The sequence below is a fragment of the Parasteatoda tepidariorum genome, chromosome 8 (genome assembly GCF_043381705.1).
Source record: "Parasteatoda tepidariorum isolate YZ-2023 chromosome 8, CAS_Ptep_4.0, whole genome shotgun sequence".
NCBI classification, from domain to species: Eukaryota; Metazoa; Arthropoda; class Arachnida; order Araneae; family Theridiidae; genus Parasteatoda; species Parasteatoda tepidariorum.
The window spans coordinates 54,057,861-54,080,500 of NC_092211.1; the positions used below are offsets into that span (position 1 = coordinate 54,057,861).

The 22,640-nt window shown below is 28.2% G+C and overlaps 1 protein-coding gene across 1 annotated transcript in view; it reads left to right on the plus strand.

Annotated features, from left to right (window-relative positions):
- Positions 1-1,304: 1,304 nt before the first annotated feature.
- Positions 1,305-22,640, plus strand: part of LOC107455013 (hapless 2) — a gene marked incomplete in the record, with an annotated part of 32,191 nt that continues 10,855 nt past the window's right edge. The window contains 12 exon segments of the mRNA XM_071184017.1: positions 1,305-1,656; positions 4,567-4,707; positions 5,393-5,530; positions 7,399-7,544; positions 8,321-8,489; positions 11,775-11,903; positions 14,182-14,312; positions 14,505-14,547; positions 15,643-15,827; positions 20,732-20,973; positions 21,867-21,964; positions 22,042-22,210. Of these exon segments, the coding sequence (XP_071040118.1) occupies positions 1,450-1,656; positions 4,567-4,707; positions 5,393-5,530; positions 7,399-7,544; positions 8,321-8,489; positions 11,775-11,903; positions 14,182-14,312; positions 14,505-14,547; positions 15,643-15,827; positions 20,732-20,973; positions 21,867-21,964; positions 22,042-22,210 (1,798 nt within the window).

Consider the following 22,640-nt stretch of genomic DNA (forward strand, 5'->3'; position numbering starts at 1 on the left):
TTTAACGTTAATAAAAATGATACTCACTGATTTAATTGCGTGTAAAAAAAAATTACCAATTATAAATAATAGAACTACTTTAAATAACTAAACAATTATGTTTTTATTTTAAGTTTGCATTTGATTTTATATATCGTAAAAATTAGCTAGTTTTGGAAGATTAAAAGAGGTTAGTTAGTTTGAGATGCGTAGTTTTTTTTCTGAAGTAACTTTCTTCTCTAACTTAACTTTAAATTCAAAAAAATAAATCATTGATGACATCGCCTTTAGTGTGCACTTTGACTGCAATATGAGGTTGTAGTCTCTTTTAGAAATAGTCAAAAAGAGCTCTCTAAATAAGGACCTTACGCAAATATTTTGAATGCATTTTAATCTACTTATTTGTTTTGTTAATATTTTTTTTTGTTGATATTTTTTGTGTTTCCAAATTTAATTTTTTCCCCATTTGGTGCAGAAGTATGCTCGGTCGCTGGGAGAAATTTAGATGATCTCTCCTAAAAGTTTTCTTCTACACGAATTCTATGGAGAAAAAAATTCTGTGCCTCCCAAAAGTTGTCGTAAATAGAGGAGGTCGCTACATAGAGGAGCTCGCTACATAGAGGTGGTCTTTCCTTTATCTTTCCCCGTGTAAAGAAATAAGGCCATTCCACGCTACCTTCCTTTTGGCATTTTGATTTCTATTGGGTGCTTTGTGGTGGCCTTTATTGGCCTAGTAACGTAACGAATGTAGAAAATGACGCTATAGAGGTTGTTATATTTGTTACTATAGAAAACGCTATAATACTTATAATATTCGTTACAAACTGCGTTTAAAATTTTTTTGTTTTATCAAATGTTAGTTTGTTACAGAAGAATTCTTCTTAAACTTAGATTGTATTCGCGATTAAATTTTATGAAAATAATATTTCTGAATTGGGTATACTATAGCCTACGTCACAGATCGTGTTATTCCTACTAAATTTAACTAGTAAACAGCATTTTCTGCGAACCTGATTTCTAGCAACAAGTAAAAGCATCAAACGAAGTGTCTTGTTATAGTCGCTACTCGCTAGGTTGGAATTGTATTAGTCTAGTTCCTTTGGAAATAATTTATATTGTTGTTTTACCGAAGTTTATGAATTTAGTAAGCATATTTAAAACTCAGTTTATTAATTAAACTAAAAGGTAAATGTTATTCCTAGTAAGTGGAAGTAGTTGTGCTTTTTTCATATTATACCCAATTACCATTAAATTAAAAAATATTTTTTCAATAAAATATGCATTATTTTAAACGTGATACTTATAAAAATTTGCTGCTCGCAAAAGTATTAAATGCGGAGATGCAGAATCTCAGAAGCAAAATTTAAACTGATGTGGTATGACATGAGTATATATTTATTTCACGGGTGATTTTTTTTTTCATACAATTTGATTTGAATTGGCCTCGGAACATTGTTTTCAATAAACAAAATGGGTGATAAAGTTTTGAAAGAATTCATGTTAGTTTTAACATTATTTTATATCTTTCAAATATCATATGAACTTGAATTGATGGTTAATGGCACATTGCTTCCCTGTGTAAAGAGAGATAAAGACAATTTCATTCCTCCATTTCATATTATCGAAGATTGTGACAGGAAAATAAGATTGATCATAAATATTCAGAATTCTGGGAAGGTAAGTATCTTTTGAGGATTTATTATATGTTATCGAAAATTAATTCTCTTTTTCACTGTATGCATTACATTGTAATTTTTAGGAAGCAGCAAACAGCTATTCCCTTCTAAAAACACAGTTTAATTATAAACAGTTAATTCTTTGCGAAATTGCTTTTCATATTTCCTTGATTATTTTACAGATTTTCTCTTTAAAGACGACGATTTTTTTTCTAGAAGTAATAAATATGAAATTATATTATATTTTATATTACTCAGCACATAAGTTGCATTTTTAAATTTAATGTCATGAAATTAATTTTTATTTTTTTACTATTAGAAAATAAATCAAAAACTAAAAACAATAGAAAATTAAAAATTACTACGCTAATGCTTATTTTTTTATTTTGTTTTTCAAAAATTATTGATAAAAAAATTATGCAAAAATAATTTTTATTAATTTTTTTAACCATTCGCGATCGCAACGAACTATAGGGGGCGTTGTTGTATGAGACGCATACCTGCCTTTTCTATATNTTAAATGTAGTTGAAAATGAGAACAATATAGTCGAAAATCGTTGATTTAAATGCTTAACTTTATCAATTGAATTTGACTTTGGAAAATATTTTTCAGAAGTAATAATAGAAAAAGAATTATGATTTGAGAAATATTTTAATGATTATATTTCCTGGTTGCCCTTCCTGTAGACATCCTAGGTAATAAAAAAAGCCATGATATTATTTTATAAAATTGTGTTATAAATATGCATTAGACCAAATTAGAATTAACTTTAATAAATAGCTTATTTGGTTTAAAGCGTTTTGAAATGTTCCGTTTTATTCCATAAAAACAGTGAAAGAATTTTGTAACTTACATATTTTTCAACGATTTGGATTTTATTTTGTATAAAATAAATTAGCAAATGAATGAGAGAAACCAATAAACAAATAGTAGATGTAATGACTTTTTTCTTAGCTTCATTAATATGCCAAAAGGTAACGTAGTAGTAAGTAGAAAGAGTTTTTTAGGCTTTTCAAGCTGAATTAAGTATTTAACATCAGCTGAGCAAAAATAAGCATGCGGAAACCTATTGTGTGACCAAAAACATAAATAAACCAGTGCTCAAAACTCGGAAATGTTTTTCTTGTGTTCGAATGAATTAAAAAAAATTATCTCTCCCTTCAAAAACTTGGAGAAATGGAGAGATAACTATAAAAATTCAAGAAACCTCTTTCTTGCTTTTTTCAGCAATTTAAATGTTAAGTCAGAGTTGCCAACATGTATTAAATGAAACTTTTAAATCCATTCATCTTTGGTATTTCATTATTTAAGTTTTAAGTGTCTCTGTTTTTAAAAAATTCAGAGTATTAAATAGAAAGTAGGTAATTCTTTTTGACGTCTATGTTATATTTGTATGTAATTGTAATTTATTTAGGAATTTTTCTTCGTGAGACTTTTTAATAATTCAGTGGACTATTTGCTCACAAATTGCCATTGTAATATATTTATTTATTGGTTAAGTTGTACTAAATTCTTTAATCAGTTTTTTTTGTACTTTATATTACGCATAATGATTCAGTCAATACTCGTCGTGCATTGGTTTTTAAAAAATTTCCGATTTCCAAGGTGCCAAAGAAATTTTAAAAAATATGCATATATATTTAAGTGTATTGAAAGTGCTGGTCCCCATCTGTTTTTTTTATTTAGTTTCCCTAGGCCACTGCCTGGAACTTGTAAAACTTGGTGATTATTTTGGCCCAGGAATGAATACGGAAATCATTCCTTGTATTTTAAAAATAATTTTTCAAAATTCGTGTTTATTGTTTATAATGGCGAGGAGATTTCCGTATCAGTTTTTGAGGTCATGAATATTTTTAAGGCATAGTTAGAAAAAGAGAGATGTAGAATTCTTTTCATAGGGGATTTATTTCCTATAGGTAGCCCATTCTCAAGAGTCACGAGGCAGGTCTTGAGAATAGGTGCCTTTTTTTGAAGGCTCGAAACATGTTGTCTTTTGTTACTATCTTCATATTTTCTCTGAAGCTAATTAAGTTTTACTTGATCAAGTACATTTTTTCGCTTTAGGTTCTTGGAACTATTTATTTAAATCTGGGATATCATTTAATTTAGATCATTTGTATAATGTACCACAATGTAGCATAGTCAAGAAGAAAAAGATAAATATTAAAAAAAATCAAAATAATATTTTTAAAAACCATGTTTTTGTAGTGGAGAATAATAATTAAAAAAACAAAAATTTGAAAAGCATGGGGAGCATGAAATACATAACAGTAACAGTATGTGTGCTCATGAGAATATGTGTATGTATATCTGTAATTGTATCTGAATGTGGATGTGCATGTGTATGAGTAAGAAAATGTGTATATGTACTGTTATGTATTTCATGCACTCCACGTTTTTCCAATTTTTGTTTTTAATTATTATTCTCCACTACAAAAACATGGTTTAAAAAAAAATTTTTTTTTTTATGTACTCACATCCAAAATCTCAATTTTTTCACTCACTATACACAAAACATTTCAACTGACCTGTGACACTAATTTGAAATAATCAAATCGACAACAAAAGACAATCGCGAAAATATTATTTTTTCTTTAATTTTATTTTACTTTGTATGTCTTTTTTCTCTTCATTTTCATGCATTGTCATCCAACTCTGAACTATGTGCCAAATTTGAAGTCTGTAGCTAGTCGGGAAGTTAGTTTAAAATCGATTACAAAATTCCACCCGAACAGACATACACGAAGGCAAGTTGATTTAAACGTGGTAAAAAAGCTGATGGAGATATTAGTAACAGATTTAATATTTTCTTTTTTTCTAGAAAAAAAGAGAAAGAAACACGTTTGAAATTTTTTTTTTAGATGGTCTAGAATTTATGAGTGTTAATTGTATGTATTCTTATTATTTTAGTCAGCAGAAGGTCTTCAATATATTTATGTTAAGGAAGTGTCTGATCCGAATACTGGTTTGAAATTGAGACTATTGAATCCTATAGTATTGCAGCTTCGACAAGATCAAGTTATACTTGCATACCCTTTCAAATATTTAAGTGTAAGTATCCTTCCTCCAGAGGTTTTTCTATGCAAAAACAGATTAATATGCAATAAAAATGTAAATCAGAAAACATTTTTTTTATTCAATTTTTTATTATAAATACTTAAAACATTTTATGATATTGCTTGAATACTTTTAGAATGTAGTTTTATTAACCAGAAACCTTTTGAGCAAAAATACTTAATAAGTAAATCCTTTAATCAGAATCAGCAAAATTTCAGGAAGTTCAGAAATGGATTTTTCTGGATAATAGATCTTTATGGTAAGCAAATATCGAAATATATGCAATTTAATAAAATAACTAAATAAATGATGATTAAGATCAGTATTCATACAATAACATTTAGCTGTAATTTAAATGACATTTAATTAGCCAAAAATACTTAGTGTGAGAAAATAAGTGTCATTAATAAAATATCAAAGAAAAACAGGATAAATTCTATTTTGTATATTATGAATAAAGGCATGTTTTTCTGCTTCTTTTATTTAATGTGAAAAGTTAGTTGTGCTGATATTCAGATAAAAATAACATTAAAAAACAAGCTGCAAATTGGAAAGGAAAAACCAATCCTATTTAATTGTTAAAAAGTGTCTGAAAAATAAATCTTTCTCGTAAAGAGAAGTCTTTGTGTTGTGGTATATTTTGTATTTAATTCTAAAGTATTTTTGGAAATAATTTCAGGCTGTAAATGGAAAAGTTTCTGAAATTGTTGTTAATAAGGAGAATACAAAGAATTATTCTGGTTGTGATGACACCAGTTCTATAAGTCCTACATGTGGAATCAAATTTGACAAAGGGATGGCTGTACCCTATAGTGAAGTAAGTTAAAATTATCTCTAATTAATGATAATATTGATAATGATTAACTTACCTCACTTATTAATAGTGAGGTAAGTTAAAATAATCGCAAGTTAAAATTATAAAATAAACTCATTATTTTTTTTAAAAAATCTGTCAAAGATTAATTTCTGTTTCAAATAGTAGTTAAATATATTTGTTTATATACTTGTGCTCAAAAACAGTGGACTTTCAATATTAGTATATATCAACAGGATTTATTGATGTATTTCAATATTTTTCTAATTGAACGGATTCGCACTGTTATTACTTAAGACAGTAATGATACCCAAATTTAATTTATTAACGATAATTTTGTATGAGATAATTATCGTTATCAACAGTACTTATAAGATATTGTCATAGTTGATTTTGATTCTCACCAATCAATGTTTGTTGAATTTATAATTATCCTTATTGATAATACTTGTGATACGATATCGTATTTGTTAATTTTTTTAAATATTCATCTCTATAATATCGTTGTGGTTAATTTTAGAATTTTTAAAATATTAAAACTGTTAATTTTTCAATTTTAAAAATATCACTGTCATGATGTCTAAAAAAATCAATATTTCACAATGCATCGACAAGTTCTAATTCATGCATATTTTTTTGTTTTTGTTTATTAAGTATTTATACAGAGCTCATTCTAGGCAAAAAATGGGCATGGTGCAAAATTTTAAAAAAAGGGCATTGTTATTCTAAAAAGGCAATAATTTCTTTCTATGGGCTTTACACTTTCTATTAAAAAAATTGTCAATTAGTGAAGGAATTTTTTTTTTACTCTACTAAAAGTAGCAAAGCAATCATATTAATTACTAATTCTTATTAATAAATTAACATATATATCGAGTTAATGAGCTAATTAGCTTAGTAATTTATTTAAAATGCATGCATATATTAATAAAATAATAAATGTATGTTTTTAAGTGTCTGTAGTTATGATTTAATAATTAAAATGATTAATAATAATAATGATTTAATGATAGTGGAAGTAACTGCAAACTTTCAAAGACAAGTGCAACAAGTGGGTGTGATGCCTATTTTTCCTTTCCCATATAAATCTATGTATTGACAGCAATGACAAACTAAGTAAAAAGAGTTGAAAATATCAAAAGTTTAAGAAATCCATTCTAGAGTTTGGGGGGAAAATAATGAAGGGTTGAGGAAAGAAAGGGCAAAAATGGTATGGAGTCTATTACATCAGGGCACTAATTTACTTCAGGGGCAACAGGGTGGATTCTTTTGTCTAAAAGGGCAGCAGGGTGCTGTGCCCTGTTTATCCTGCCTAGAATGAGTTCTGTATCTATATTTAATTGATCTATGTTTTAACTTAGGGTTTCCCAATCTGTGGATTCTGCACCAAAGTTGGGTTGCTAGGATTTTGCATTGTGGATCTCTAAATTGTGGTTTTTGTTTTTCTAAATTATATATCTCGCATTGTGGTTCTTTTTAAGCTTTAAACATTTTTCATCTTAAACACATTAAATGTAGATGTGTTTTAATAATTCTATTTTCATTAGATGTACCACTTCACCTCAAAATTTTGCTTTTTTCTTATGATTTCCTTTAAGAGATTTCGTTAACAGTTCTAAAATTGCAAAAATTTAATATCTTGAACTGAAGAACCACTCACAAATTGTATAAATTTGATTGAAATATCCTATCACAATCTCTTAATTCATTTTCATGCCATCAAATATTTATTCTCTTTCAATTTATAAAGCCTTTAACATTTAATTAATCAAAGTTAAAGCAATTTCTTTATTTCTGGCTCATGGGTTGCGATTGCAGCATTTACTTTTCAACAGCTGAGAAAATATTGATTTGATTATAATTTTCCGTAGGGATTTTGTTGTTTTTGCCCAGAGAAGCCAATGAATGTAAAGCAAACTCGAGGAGGTCAGGACTGTTCGCTTCAGATTGGTCCACAAGATGCAAAAAGGCAGAAGTATAAAGCCAGTGCTCATTGTTTGCACTTCAGTGACATTTGGTAAAAGTACCGTTACTATGTTATTTCTATCTTTAGAAACATTATCTGATTAATTTTTTCTTAAATATATATTGTTTAATTTATCTGACTGAGACTAATACAAGTTAAATTTATCCACATTTTTTGCAATAATAATGATAAATAAAAAGGATATTTAAAAATTTTTTTATTCAATAAAGCTGATATTTTTTAAATTTCTATTTAACAACTTAACTGCTTTTAAGCTTGAATGCCATTTCTTATACTAATCATTGTATTTGCCCAGCATTTTCACATATTTTACTTAGTAGTGTTTCTAATCGATTAGAAACACTAAGGTTAGACTTTAAAACCTTCAAGGGCAGGTTTTTCCACTTTTTATTTCGACGGGAGATTTAGAAGAGTTTGTATTCACTTGTTCAAAGTATTATGCTTTGCAAATTGTATTTCTTTCCAATTTTGTCATGAAATAAAAGAAAGGTAGGTGACAGTTTGTGGCTCATGATGGAATATAATACTAATATCTCCATGTTTTGAAATATCTCATAATAAAGCTGTATTTTGAAAAGAAACAAAAATGTAAGTGTTAAAAAATTATGGATTTTCTTTTTTCCTATCCCCTGTAAACTGCTCTTTCTAGTTATATACCTTCTTCAGAAAAAAATCCAACCTTAAAAACGGTTAATCTAAAGAAACGGTTAATCTAAAAAAATTGAGCAACATTGCGTTTAGCTGTTTGTGAGTATTATGTAAAAGAATTCCTTTTTGGTTTTCTGATGTCATTAAATTCATTGTAGGTTTTCTGTGAGTGCTCTTGGGGATCCAATAATCATCCATAATTTATATTTGCAAGTATTTAACCAAAGGCATCTCACAAATAGGTCTTCTGTATGGGTTTCATTGACACAAGGTCAACAATTCGAATTAGGACCTAAAACGCCATCGCAGTACGATGATAATCGAACAGTAAGAACACTTTTTCTTCTTATTTCTATTCTTTATTTTCTATCTGTAATCCATTAACTGTAACAAACTCAGTTAATGATTGGACCTTTTTCAAATTGTTGACATTAGGTCAATAATTTGAAATATATAATAAAACTTGAGTGCAGTACAATGATTGCATTTAAGAAAAGGCGATCCTAATTTGGACTAAATCAACAACAATCTATAAGAAATATGAATTATAACCTAAAACTTTATTTCAGAATAATCATAATTGGACTAAAATTTACATGTATTATTTTTTTTATTTACTTTTTTATTTATTTTTTTTAGGTTTTTTTTCCTAATCCTAATTTGGACTAAATCGACGCAATCTATCAAAAATTTGAATTATAGCCTAAAACTTTATTTCAGAACAGTCATAATTGGACTAAAATTTACATGCATTATTTTTTTGACTTTTTTATAATTGTTTTTTTTTTAGGTTTTTTTTCTTCTTTTTTTTTGCTATAATTCTTTAATTTTGAACCCCAAACTCAGTTCAGAATTAAATCAGGCTCAAATTATTTATATGAAGTCAATAATTCGAATCCTTGCTACATACCTCTATAATACCAATATCTTTCTGCAAGATACTTTTAACAAAAACAAATATACATGTTACTAATTTGAAGTAACAAAAACGTTAATTACAAAAAAAAAAAGAAATAAATAAAAATCGGACCAAATAAAATAATTTTTTTTAAATCTAATATTATGGGCGTTTTCGCAATTTGTAGAAAGATGACTCACTAATTATTTTATTTATTGCATTTTGTAAATCATCATAAAATTTAAAAAGTAATTAAAAATCATGAAATCTGTAGCAGTAATTACCGAAAAACAGATCAACAACGAAATCACGCATATCGGACTCTTTAAAAAGGGGGTTACTCAAATACGTGTTTCGTTTCAAGATTTGATTGTTGTAATAAATAATATAGCATTTTAAAAGCTATATGGCAATCAAAATCAATAATTGCCAAAAGGAAAAGAAAGAAGAAAATGATAGTAAGTAAATATTCGAATTTCCCTTGTTGGAAATACATAGGGATAATTAAAAACCGCATAAAAATCAATAACTGCTAAAAATACAATCGAAGCACTGCATGGATTTACAATACTATTGCATAAATTTAATGCGACAAAAAGTGATTATTTAAATGCAAAATTCTAATTTTATGTTTAAATTTCTGCAAAAAAAATTCATTTTTTTTTCCCAAAAAGAAAATCTTTCTGCAAAAGCTCTGTAACTTTCTACGACAATGTCGCCACTTTTCTGCTACAGGGATTTTAATTACGATTCAATAGGAGATACTTTCTCAAATTCATTATTTTATTTCTTCCTTTTTCTTTGTTTATATTTTTAAAAGTCATTTTTAGATTTTTTTGTTACGTTTTCAAGGTTGTTGGAAAATAACCATCCTGCATTAGGTTTTGTATCCTACACTTCTTGAAATGTGTGAAACTAATCAGATAAAACTCTAAATCCATTTATTCATTAAGATTGTGACCACGTGTAGGCAATATGTTTTTTTTCCATCTTTTTTTTAATATAGCTTATTTGGGAATGATTCACTGATTTGTTTTTGTAAAGTTATTTTTACCAATTATTCTGGAATTTCTGCAATCAATTTTACTATCTAAAGCTTTTAAATTATTATTAATAAATTTACTTTAACTAAAACCTTATATTAATTTCCTACTTCTATACTAAGTAGTTTTTATATTTTATGATCTATTTATCGTTTAATGGTGTACGTCAGTTCTTTTGTTAAAAGCTAAAAATTCTGCAATAAATTGTTATTCTTTAAAAAAAAAATTGCTATGTTACAATTATAAATTATTGTATTAAATTTTGTATTTTTAACCCAATAAAACATAATTCTAGCAAAAATATCAATCAATAATAAATTTGCTGTACCCAAGTAGTCTTGTTTGTTTTCCAAATGCATTGTTATATTTTGTTTCATGTGCTTTTCTTTTTTGAAATCTCATACCTGATTTGGACCTTTATTTGCAGTCGTCATGTAGTATCAATAACATCCTGCTGTGAGTAAATAGTAATTTAAACTCGTTTATAAAATAGAGCCAAAGGTAATTTGTAGTGTTTATCGGTGTAAATAACGCTTCAGTGTTGCATTAGACAATAGAGAACATTGCTAGACATCAAGAGTAGTACCTGCAGAAGAGCACAAACTGGTCAGCAAACTGCTACCCCTTCAATTCCTGAAAAAATGAAGTTTCATTGTGAAATATTTTTATTCTTTTATTGATGTTGATGAAGATAGTTTTCATCTGACAAATTGGATTAAATTTTTCTATCTTTGACATAAATTGGATTGTATCCCAATGGACTGACCATAAAGACACTGTTTTTAGTAGATCACTGAAGTCAAGCATCACGGACAGTGAGTGACCACATTGATCAGGATGTGTATGGACAAAGAATGCTTGGTATCAGCCCCCCTGAACTATTCTATGGTAGAGTGCTCAACTTCATGTGCAGGTTGTTATACTACACAAGCGAAGGGGGAGACATCCCCTCTGCAGAGGATCAAAATGGCGATGGCATGTCTTCGGATCATCCTCAAAGATGGTTCCCAAGCCGTTGCTAACAGCTCATTATACAGCTCTAGTGGGATGTAAATAAAATACTACTCTTTCTTATAAAATATCTAAATATAAGTGCATTATACCTAAATTGCATCAAAACACAGTCTAATATTTTAGTAAATTTTATTGGAATATTAGATTTTGGCAAATCCTAATTTAGCATATTGTAAGTAGATGAGGACAAGTTTTTACCAGCACATTTGTACCTGACTGAGACATCCTTATAGGGATCATTTACTTGTTTTGGGGTGACTCCTTTTACAAATATTTGTAGATTTTTTTTTAAAATTAGGTACATCCACACTAGATATTGTTCTTCAATGTGCTTTCTTGCTACTTAATACTTTATTTTAATTAATATGATGTAATAAATTTTTTATATTTAAATTTTTTTTAAAAATTTATGATAATTCATTAATTTAATAACTGTTTCACTTATAAGCTTTTATTATTTATATTTGTGTGCCTAGAGTTCAAGAAGTAGATAGTGTTCTTGTCTAAAAATAGGAAGTATTCAGTTTATTTTGTGGCTTTTATTTACTATTATTTTAATTTAGGCTATCCAATTTTAATGTACTGATGTATTATACTGTGATTTTACTGAAGTAATGTATCCATTTATCTAAAAAAAAAATACTTTTATTTCCATAGATTGTTGCTACATATATGACGACTAGTCCAAAGAATGGTACTATTGTTCTTTCTGCTGAAAATAATAGACTGTTAATTCCTCAAACAGTTCCCGGCATTGGAGTGGACAAGTTACCACCTGTTATAAAAGTAATAAGTCTAAATTTTTTTCACTGTCCTATAATTTATATTTATTTTTAGCTGTCATTTTTTAATGGTGAAATTTTTTAAGAATTATTATTTTTTATGATACGGTTTCAAATGTACAGTTCAATATTTGTTTCTTGTCTTCTCATTTCATGCAGTACTCAAAATAGATCTTTTATTACTTAAATACATTTTTTTAAATAACAAATTGCATTCCTTAATTTTTGTAGTTTGTTCTACAATTAATATAAATTAATAACAAAGCACAAGTAATATAACTATACTGCAATATGGCAATTATGAATAAGTACAATAATAATATTCATGTTGTGAGGTTCTTGCATTTCTATATTAATGTACTGATGTATCCTTGATGACACTTTTTATTTTATGCTAGATATTGTAATCTCTTTTATTTGATGCAGTCAATTCAAATACATGCCAGAGGGTTACTTGAATGATTTTGGTTTAGAATTTAGTCGTTGAGGAGGTAATACGATGAAGTGTACATGCCCAGGAAGATACTTGTTTAATTTACAGTAACCAAAAGTTTTTTCATTTGTATTATACCCAAGAGTGTTGATGGAGCTATACTAATGGGTGTAACATTGATATTATACAAATAGGTATGGGAGGTCAGGGGTCTGTTTAGGAGAAATCTGTGTCCGTTAACGAACCCTTCCCAAAATATCTTTTCATAAAAACGGACCCTTCACAAAATAATTTATCTTTTAATTGAACCCTTCACAAATTTGTTTATCTTCCTTATTGTTTTGTTAATCGATTAAACCCTTCCCGGGGGGGAAAAAAGTTAGAATTCCAAATGTAGTATTCTAAGAAAATATTTCTACTTTTACAAACATCCTGTGCACGTTCTTGATATTAAATGATAATTTTTTATGTAAGTAAATAATTGATCAATATATATTTATTCATAAAATTAATTAATTGAATATTAGCCAAATAAAAATTAATTTCTGGCAATTTTTTAAATAAAATATTATAAATTTAAGAATTGTTTAAGTTTACTTAATGCGTAATGCATTAAAAGTGATACATAACTAAGTTGTGTTAGTTACAATATGTCAATTGAAATTATTAAAATTGTGAATTATTTTGTTTCCATTATTCCTCCAAAATGAATATTTTATGTTAAGTAAGTTTATGCTACATCTCTAATTTAGTAGCAGTAACTGTTGAGCATAATTTTTTATCTATTTACAATTTAAAAACTTCTTGAAAAGATTTTTAGCAATATTTGGTCCTGTATGCACAAATTCGTGTATGTGAATTTGTGCATACAGGACCCTATATGCACAAATTCACAAAAGCAGGACCCTGGTTCAAAGAATGTGAATTAACGCTTATTTTATATTAACAAATTATGAGTAGTTTTTTCACAATTTTACAAAAACAGGACCTTTTCACAAAATGTCTGGACAGACCCGTGGAGGTATCATCACCACTCAAGCATCAACCACATTTTCTAAAGGGGATGAAAATGTGATGTCATTCTTGTTTAAGTCTTTATTAACCTTTGGGAGCTATGAATCCTGGTCGCTACAGATTTTAAAATTTTTTACCCACCATATTATATTTTAGTAAAGTTTAACTTCTTTTCTTAATCCTGAAAAATCTGTTTATTTTTGGTGGTGAAAAAATTATCAGCTAAAAAATTTCATCAAATCATCCTTTTAAAATATTCCTGTCCAATGACTGCACAAAAATAGTTTTAAAGAAACTGTAATTTTTCTCCCTTAATCAAGCTTTATAGGAGAAGTTTCCTAGAGTTTTAATCTTCGGGACTTGAAAGTTTTACAAAATATTTTTAACATATTCATTAAATATTTTTTAAAAAAAATATATGTATTTTCTTCAGTGTTCATTGCCTGTATAACCCCTTAAATAAATGAAAATAATTTTTATAGAATTTTATTTTTATAATAAAACTTGTCATTTGTACCTACCACATGATATTCTACTGTAAATGCTGTATTTTGTTATACTTTTTTTTATAGAATAGTGCAACTGATTATTGTAATCTTATTTTAAATCAAAAGCAATAATTTTTAATAATATAGCAGCCTTTCTAATCAAAACTAGAAGCTTTAATTCTTTACGTAATTTTATTTTATGTAATTTTATTTAAAATGCTACTTATTACCTAACTTTTACCTAAGTTTCCACCGTAAGTGTTGTGTAACATAAAACTGATAAAAATGCTTTTGTTGAATGTAAATAGGTTAAATGTGTGACTTTTAATGCATTTTTTGTTTCTTAGAATGGTGCAACTGATTATCTTATTCTTTCCAAATCGATAATAAATTCAAAAGGGGATGAATGTGATAAAGCTGGAGTTTCTTATGAAGGTTTCACCAAACAGAAAGACCGTTGCAAAGTGGTTAAAGATTCGTAAGTATAATTTATTTTTTAAAATGTAATTTTTTATCCTTATCAGGACTCCATTTTCAGATTATATGTTTCAAAGAGCTAAAAATCTTAATTTCATTTATAATAAATTTGCATTTTTAATATTGGTCTTATGTAATTTTTTTCTGGAAATTCTACATGTTTTACTTAATTATAATTTTTTAATCTTTCTAGGTGCTTAAAAAATCAACCTCTGGATTTCTGGGCTGGAGATGATGTAAGAAGATATTTTTAGTTACTAAAAATAAATTTTGTTGCTTATTAGCTTTAAAATATAAAATTAAAATACACTCTATAACAAAAAAATTGATGCACCAAGAACGCACTAAGACACACAAAATTGATGCTCATCAGGCTGGAATGATGCCAACTGGGGACGTATAGTCTTTAGTGACGTATCCCACTTCCAACTGTGTCCTGATGATCATCGAAGACGTGTTTGGAGACGCACAGGGCAGAGGGGGGATCCTGCCTTCACTATTGCATGCCACACCGGCCCTCAACAAGGCATTATGGTCTGGGGTGCCATTTCCTTTGACAGCCGGACCCCTTTGGTCGTCATTAGAGGTGCACTTACTGCACAGCGGTACGTCGACGACATCTTAAGACCTGTTTTGCTACCGTTCCTTTTGCAGCTCCCTGGACTGGCTTTTCAGCAGCACATTGCCAGACCACATACGGCACATATTGCTATGAACTGTCTGCAAGCTTGTCAAACTCTTCCTTGGTCTGCCAGATCACCAGATCTCTCTCCCATCGAGCATGTCTGGGATATGATGGGAAGGCGATTGCATCTGGCACGGAATGTTGATGACCTCGTTCGACAATTGGATGAAATTTGGCAGGAAATACCGCAAGAGACCATCTGGGAGCTTTATCGGTCTATGCCACGCCGTGTGGCAGCTTGTACCCAGGCTAGAGGCGGGTCAACACCCTATTGAACTTGTTACTGTAACTCTGCAATAAATTATTCAATTGTTCTGAAATTTTAATAATTTACTATTCTGTACATTGTCTTCCTATCCACCAATTTTCGCTTCAATCGGACAACTCCTTCTTGGTGTTTCGATTCTTTTGTTATAGAGTGTATAAACAAAATAAAAAAATTTTCTTTGTTGTCCCCCAAAAAATGAGGTCACAAAATGTAGCATGAAAATTGTTACATATTTTAAATTTTGTAATACTTCATTCCACATAATTTTTTTAATCACCCTAAGTACTGAAAATTTGTTTTTCTTTTTCATCATTGTGTTTATTTTTAAAACTTTAATATTATTTAAATCAAGTACCTTACTTTTAAATATTTTTTTAGGAGAAGAGAAAATCCAATCAGAAAGGACGTTATATTCTTGAAAATTATGCCACTCCTTATAAAGATCCCATCATTGTGGATTTGGACACCAAAGAACATTGGCTAGCTCTTGAATACCACGAGAAACATTCTACCGTGCTGACTGTAGAATTCAATGCTGATGATATCACTCCCTTGTCTGTTGGGTAAGGTATAAAGTCAAACATTTTTAATAGCATTTAAGGTAACAAAATTAGTACAGATACTGTATGATTGTTCAAAATTATTGATTCATTGTTGCACACTTTCCTAATGTACAATATATTTCTAAATTATTCAGTTGGTGGAATATCCATGATTGTGTGTTGTGCTTAGACCAGTGACTCCCCTTTTTTTGGTTATGGAACCCTAAATAATTGAACATCTTTTGCTGGAAACCCAGTACTCCATTATAAACAAAAGTTCTAACTAAAAAATTAAAAAAAACTTCTAGGTAATTACATTAAAAATGCTTAATGTGAAAAATAAAGTATTTAATAAAGAACATCGTGAATAAAGCACAAATAAGAGTAAATAAATAAATTGTTTATTTATGTACTTTCATTTTTGCTTTATCCATTTTGTTTTTGACATAATATTAATTGTGAAGTTGTAAACATGCCTTTAAATTGTGTTACTTGAATTTTGTTATTATCTGTGGCGTAACTACCAATACGCTACATATCTTATGCATCATTGTACTTCTGATTACTGAAGCAAGTTAGGAAAGTTGACACCTCTGTAAATGATTTTAATTTATTAACAGATTTATTGACAAAATGTAAGAAATCTTATACTCATTTATATCATTATACTCATTTATATATAAATCTCACACTCATTTATATAAATATTTTAATAAAGTTATTTGATATTTAAAACAGATTAATTGTCTGTTTTTATTTTGTTCTTAATTTTTAATTTTAATCTAAATTATGCATTTTAATGAATATATAAATAGCTATATAGCTTCATAAAATTTAAGGAATTTATATTTATACTTTAATTAAACGTATGTATAAATACTTTAATATAATTTATGCATTGACTGTTTTTATTTTATTATTAGATTTATTTATTTTTCTAAAAATTGGCTCTAGGAAAAGCTACTAAGTTTAATCTTAGGTGGTTAGACCACGCTGAATATCCTGATTTTAAAGACTGGTTAAGTGCTGTAGAAAATTATGTACATAGTGCCTAATGTGAATTTTGCAATAAGACCTTTTCTTTAAGTAATGTGGGTGTGGGTGCAGTGAAATATCACGGCAAAGATAATGAACATCGAGCCATTTCGAAAGGAAGGGCTTTAAAATCTGGCACATCCAGATATTTTAACCATTTGGATTCTTCAACTGCCAATGTTTTGTCTACTATCACAAATACCGAGAGTATGTCAGCATCTAAATCTGGTAACTCTTCTAAAGTAATTCCTCATAAAGGTACCATCAATACTATGCAGAATTTTATGTTGAAAGATGAAGTCTTAAGGGCAGAAATCTTATGGGCATTAAATGTGGTAGAGAAGCACATATCTATTAATTCCTGCAATAACATATCAAGTATTTTCTAAAATATGTTTTATGATAGTGCTATTGCTCAACAGTTTCAAATGGGGAGAGATAAGGCTTCCCATATAATTAATTATGGCATAGTTCATTATTTTCATGAAACACTTTCAGATATCATTAACGACTCTCATGATGTCATAATGTGTTTTGATGAGTCCCTGAATAAAATTGTTTAAAAGGGTCAGATGGATTTAGTTATCAGATTTTGGCAAAGTGAAAGTTTACGCACGACATATGTTGGGATATTTCTTGGACGTTCAACTGTCTAAGACCTCCTTGACAGTTTTCTTAAGGCATTAGGTTCTATTCCATTGCGTAAATTATTGCATGTTTCAAAGAATGGACCTAATGTCAATCTGTCATTCGTGAAAAAATTTCAAGAATATATGTTTGAAGAAAACCCATCTGGCAATCAACTTATTCAGATGGGAACTTGTGCCCTACATGTCATCCATGGTGCAATAAAGACAGGACTGAAGTCAGTTGACTGGGATTTATTTTGTATTTTAAGAAATTTTCATCATTTGTTTTAAGATAGTCCTGCTCGGAGAGCAGAGTTTATCCAAATAACAAGCTGTTTTAAGTTTCTTAAACAATTCTGTGCTGTGAGGTGGCTTGAAAATAGTGATTGTGTTGATAGAGCTCTTGAAATAATAGATTCTGTCAGGAAATATTTGTTACAAGCAAAATGCACAGAAAGCAAGGTTAAAGCATTCTTACCGAAATCTTTTTCTGATCCTGTTCTAAAATGTAAACTTGCTTTTTACAAATCACTTTCTCTTCACTGGGAAGATTTTCTGAAGAAGTTTCAGTCTGAAAAAGTACTCGCTCCATATTTGCATTCAGAATCGTCTCTATTGTTGGGATGTATTATGAAAAAGTTCCTTAAAGCAGACAAAATAGTTGAAGGATCAGCATTGCTGAATTTAGATTTGAAATTTAAAGATAATCTGATTGAACCAAAAAAGATTGACATCGGTTTTGGGGCAAATAAGTTTTTAAAAGAGGCTAAAGTCTCTGACAAAATAAGTCAAACTTTTTATATAGAATGTCAAAAGATATTGCAGGCAGTTGCATTAAAAATAGTTGAAAAAAGTTCTTTGAAATATAAAATTGTTTGGCGTTTGTCCAGTCTTCACCCATCCATGATATTGAACAATCTAAGTGTTGGACTATCTAGATTCATTATTGTTTTAGAAGCATTACACAATGCGAATCGCATCGCTGAAACTGTAGCTGAAAAGCCGAAAAAACAGTATAGTTCTTTTTGCTCTACTGTTACAACTGGATGACTTTTGTAAGGAAAATTACAAAAAGACTTTACCTCCTTTTTATCAGATAAAGCTGAGGTAGGACTAGATACTTTTTACTATAAATTACACTATCTTCTGAAAAGAGCTTGGAAGATCCTTGGAGTGCTGTCAAGATGTGTTTTATACTTTCACATGGTAGCTCTTCAGTGGAGAAAGGTTTTTCTATTAACAAGACAATGCTGGTAGAAAACCTCCAATAAGAGAGTCTTGTGAGCCAGAGAAGAGTTTTTGATGGAATTAAGGCTGCTGAAGGATCCACAAAGTTCGAAATAGACAAGAAAATGTTACAAGCTGTTCTTGCTGCTAGACAGCGATATCGACAGGATTTGGAGATGAAGAGTGCATAAGATAATAGAACTTCCATTGCTTTAGAAAAAAGAAAATAGAAAATGAATTGCAAGACTTGCAAAGTGTGAAAAGAAAAATACGTTTCGATAGAGAGAAAGAGGAAATTGAAATAAATGAGAAAATTGAAAAGTTAGAAAATAAAAGAAGTTTGCTGTGATCGAGAGTTTAAGCTTTTTATATTACACTTTTAAGAAGAAATAAAACAGCTTTAAATAACTACATATTTCTAATTGTTTTTAATAATTTTGTATTTTTTTATTGTATTGTATTTTTATTTTATTATTGTATTTTTATTTAGCTATTTTGTTGCTTCAACTCTTTCTTTGTTCTGTTTTTTAAATTTAAAATAAATAAATATGAAGATGCGGAGTGTTACAGTTTTGGCTATACCTATCATTTCAATTCATCATTTCAATCATATTATAATGCTTTTTTAAATTTATTGTTGTGTTTTTGTCAGAGAAAATAGTAACTTTGGTAAGTCGTGAAAAATTCTTGGAATTAGTCATGAATTTGAAAATTTAAAGTGTAGCAGATACCCTGTTTTTGCTTTAATCTACACAGCACAAAGCATACCTTATCCAGTGCTTGTTACTATTGCCCTTTCTCTTACTGATCAATTAAAAAAAATTTACAAGTAAATACATTAATTTATAATTGAAACATTTTGTATCTGATAAAATAAAATCTATTATTTGTCAGTAAATTAACAGCCTTTATTTAATTGTTAATAAAAAATCTTATCTATTCCTTAAAATCGTATCTGTTACCTTTTATAATTCACATCTATTTGCTAAAATGCTCATATTTTAGTAAATTGAGAGAGCAAACGGTTAAGCTTTAAAAAGAATTATGTTTTTTAATTTTTAGGTTTTGCCATTTTTGAAACATCTTTTAAAATATTGCTTATCTTAATATTATATTATTACATAAAAGTTGGTTTAACTACCTATTCTACTTAAATTTATTTTATCATAAAGATGTCAGTTAAAATAACAAGTTTTGAAATGTAACTAAAATATGAATTTTCTATTGGTTTTTTATTAAATTATTATTAATTTAATTAAAATATAATCTCTTAAGTTAGCTTCATTGAAACATTAATACAGTATTGCCACAAAAAAATTACATATTAGAAATCCAAAAATACTCAAAAACATTAAAATGTTTTGCGAATTCTCACAAATTAAAAAAAAAAAGGCAACTAAATCAAGTTTAATATAGAGACAAGGTGTGGAAACCTGCAAATCATATTTATGTTACATTAAAACAATCAATTTTGCATTACAAGAAACTACAACCATGTGGAAATCCATAACAATAACTGCTGAAAAGTAATTGACAAAAATCATGTGATTTTGCAATAAAATCATCGCAAATCCATTGTGTCAAAAATTTATTGCAAAAATTTGCTACTCAAAATTCAATTCCTGTATTGCAATATTCATTATATTAAAAAATTCAGAATTTCTAAAAACCATTGGAAATTTTGTAGCACTTAGCATCTAAAAAATAATCAACAAAAACATGTGAATTTATAATCAAATCATTATGAATGATGTACCACATAAGAAATCACTCAAGTTGCTACTGGTTTAAGTAAGATATCTAAAAATCTTACAATTTCCAAAATTTGGACTTTCCAAAGCCCGGAACAATCTGGATTTTTGAGGTTGCTCTTAAACTTTAACGTACCTTAATCTTTTTAAATTAATTACCAACTCAGAGATTGAGAATTCTTTGCAATGTTTTATCATCCATTTTTTTTTCTTTATTACTATATTTTAGCTGTAATTCTTCTGAAGAACATATAAGAAAAATAATATTTAATATTTTTTGTAGATCAGATGCCCAAATTACAAGTGTTATCACTGGAGGTTTTGAGAAAAAGATTGAGTTTTCAATAACCATTACGAACAATGGCCTTGTAGAAGCTCAATTCTCTGTGCAGGTTATTGAGTGTGAATTTAAAGTTCATAATTCTAACAATGTTACTCAAACTATTCCTCCTCAATTGATGAAAACTTATACACTCACTTCCACACCTGGGAGGATTGCATTAATGGAAAAATTTATTTGCACAGGTATTTTATCTTTAACATATGTGAAATCTTCAAAAAAATTTAATTTATGATCAAAAAAGACCTGGAATACTATTCATCATATGTATACATGAAAAAATGTGTATTTAAAGTATATTGTTTATTTAATATATAGTATACAAGTATATTGTACAGTATACACGCAAGTATATTGTTTATTTAAAGTGGTGTATAAAAACTAGTATATTTGGATCATTAGCTAAAAATACTTTAATACCAAATACTATTATACAGAGATGATTGTGCTCCGGAAAAATCTTTCGGTAAATGTGATCCGGAAGTTTCCGAAAATCCGAGTTCCAAAAATTTTAAGTAATTATTGATCACATTTATGTATTGGAAAAAAATTTATGTTTTATTTAGAAATATTAGGACTCGAATTTATACTTGGCATCTCTTTCATTTGAGAATATTTTTTCTAGTAGAATAATTAATGTGATTAGAGATAAAAGTGAACTTATACATAATTATTCATTTAAATTATGCTGCATATAATTTATCCGAAAATCCGAGGTTCAAAAATTTCAAGAAATTATTTATTACATTTATGTATTAAAAAAAAAATTAATGTTTTATTTAGAAATGTTAGAACTCGAATTTATACTTGCCGTCTCTTTCATTTGCAAATATTTTGTCTAGTAGAATAATAAATGTGATTAGAGGTAAAAGTAAACGTATGCATAATTATTCATTTAAATTATGCTGCATATAATTTATTTAGAATTTCATGTTTTGAAAATATCAATGATTTAAATTTATAAGGACGTTAATTTTATTGGCGAAATTTTTAGGATTTTTGAGTTGGGTTCACAATCACCCCTGATTATATAAATGTTTAGATTTTAAGGATATAAAGAGTGATATTTTATTTTCAGTTGTTGTTCGCAGTAAATTGTACGGAGTTGTGGCGAGACGTGATGTTTTAGTTAAACCCCTTGGTAGATGTATATGCAGTTGGCATTGTCGATGTTCGGTATGAAAATTGTTCTTAATTTATTTATTTCTGAATGCACTCACTTGCATGTTATTTAATATCATATTTCCTCCCAGTGTCTGGGTGAAAGTCGTACTTGTGAGCCGCTTTCACAAGATAACTATCACCGTGCAGGGTTTAAAGGTTCCCTTCCCATATTAACAGCAAAATCTCCTCAAAGAGTATGGATTTGGATGCATGTGTTTCTAACATTGCTCATCGTTCTCTTAATTTTACTAATGTTAGGTAAGTGACTGCATGAAATTTAAAATTCGTATATTAATGTTTTTATAGTTTAGTGTGTGAGATAATGGTTTAAAGTAGTATATTCTTATGATAACTGAATTTTTTAAAAAAAAAATTTATTCATGGAACCTATTACTTTTTTTACATTTTCTGATTCAACTTTTTGTTAAACAATAAATAAACTTATGTTTTATCCTGATTTTTAGAATTTTTTTTTTAAAAGGCAATCCTGTAAGGCTGGTGAAGAAAGTTTTGGAATCATGGTATTCTTTGTAGTTAGTATAGAAATATGTTTATACAGTAATAATAATGAAATCTGAAAAAGTGAAAATAGATTGTAAAAATAGATAGAATCTTACTATTCTTATTAAACTTTTTCTTTAAGTACTAAATCAACTTATGTTACCATATTGTTTTTTTATTTTTTTTT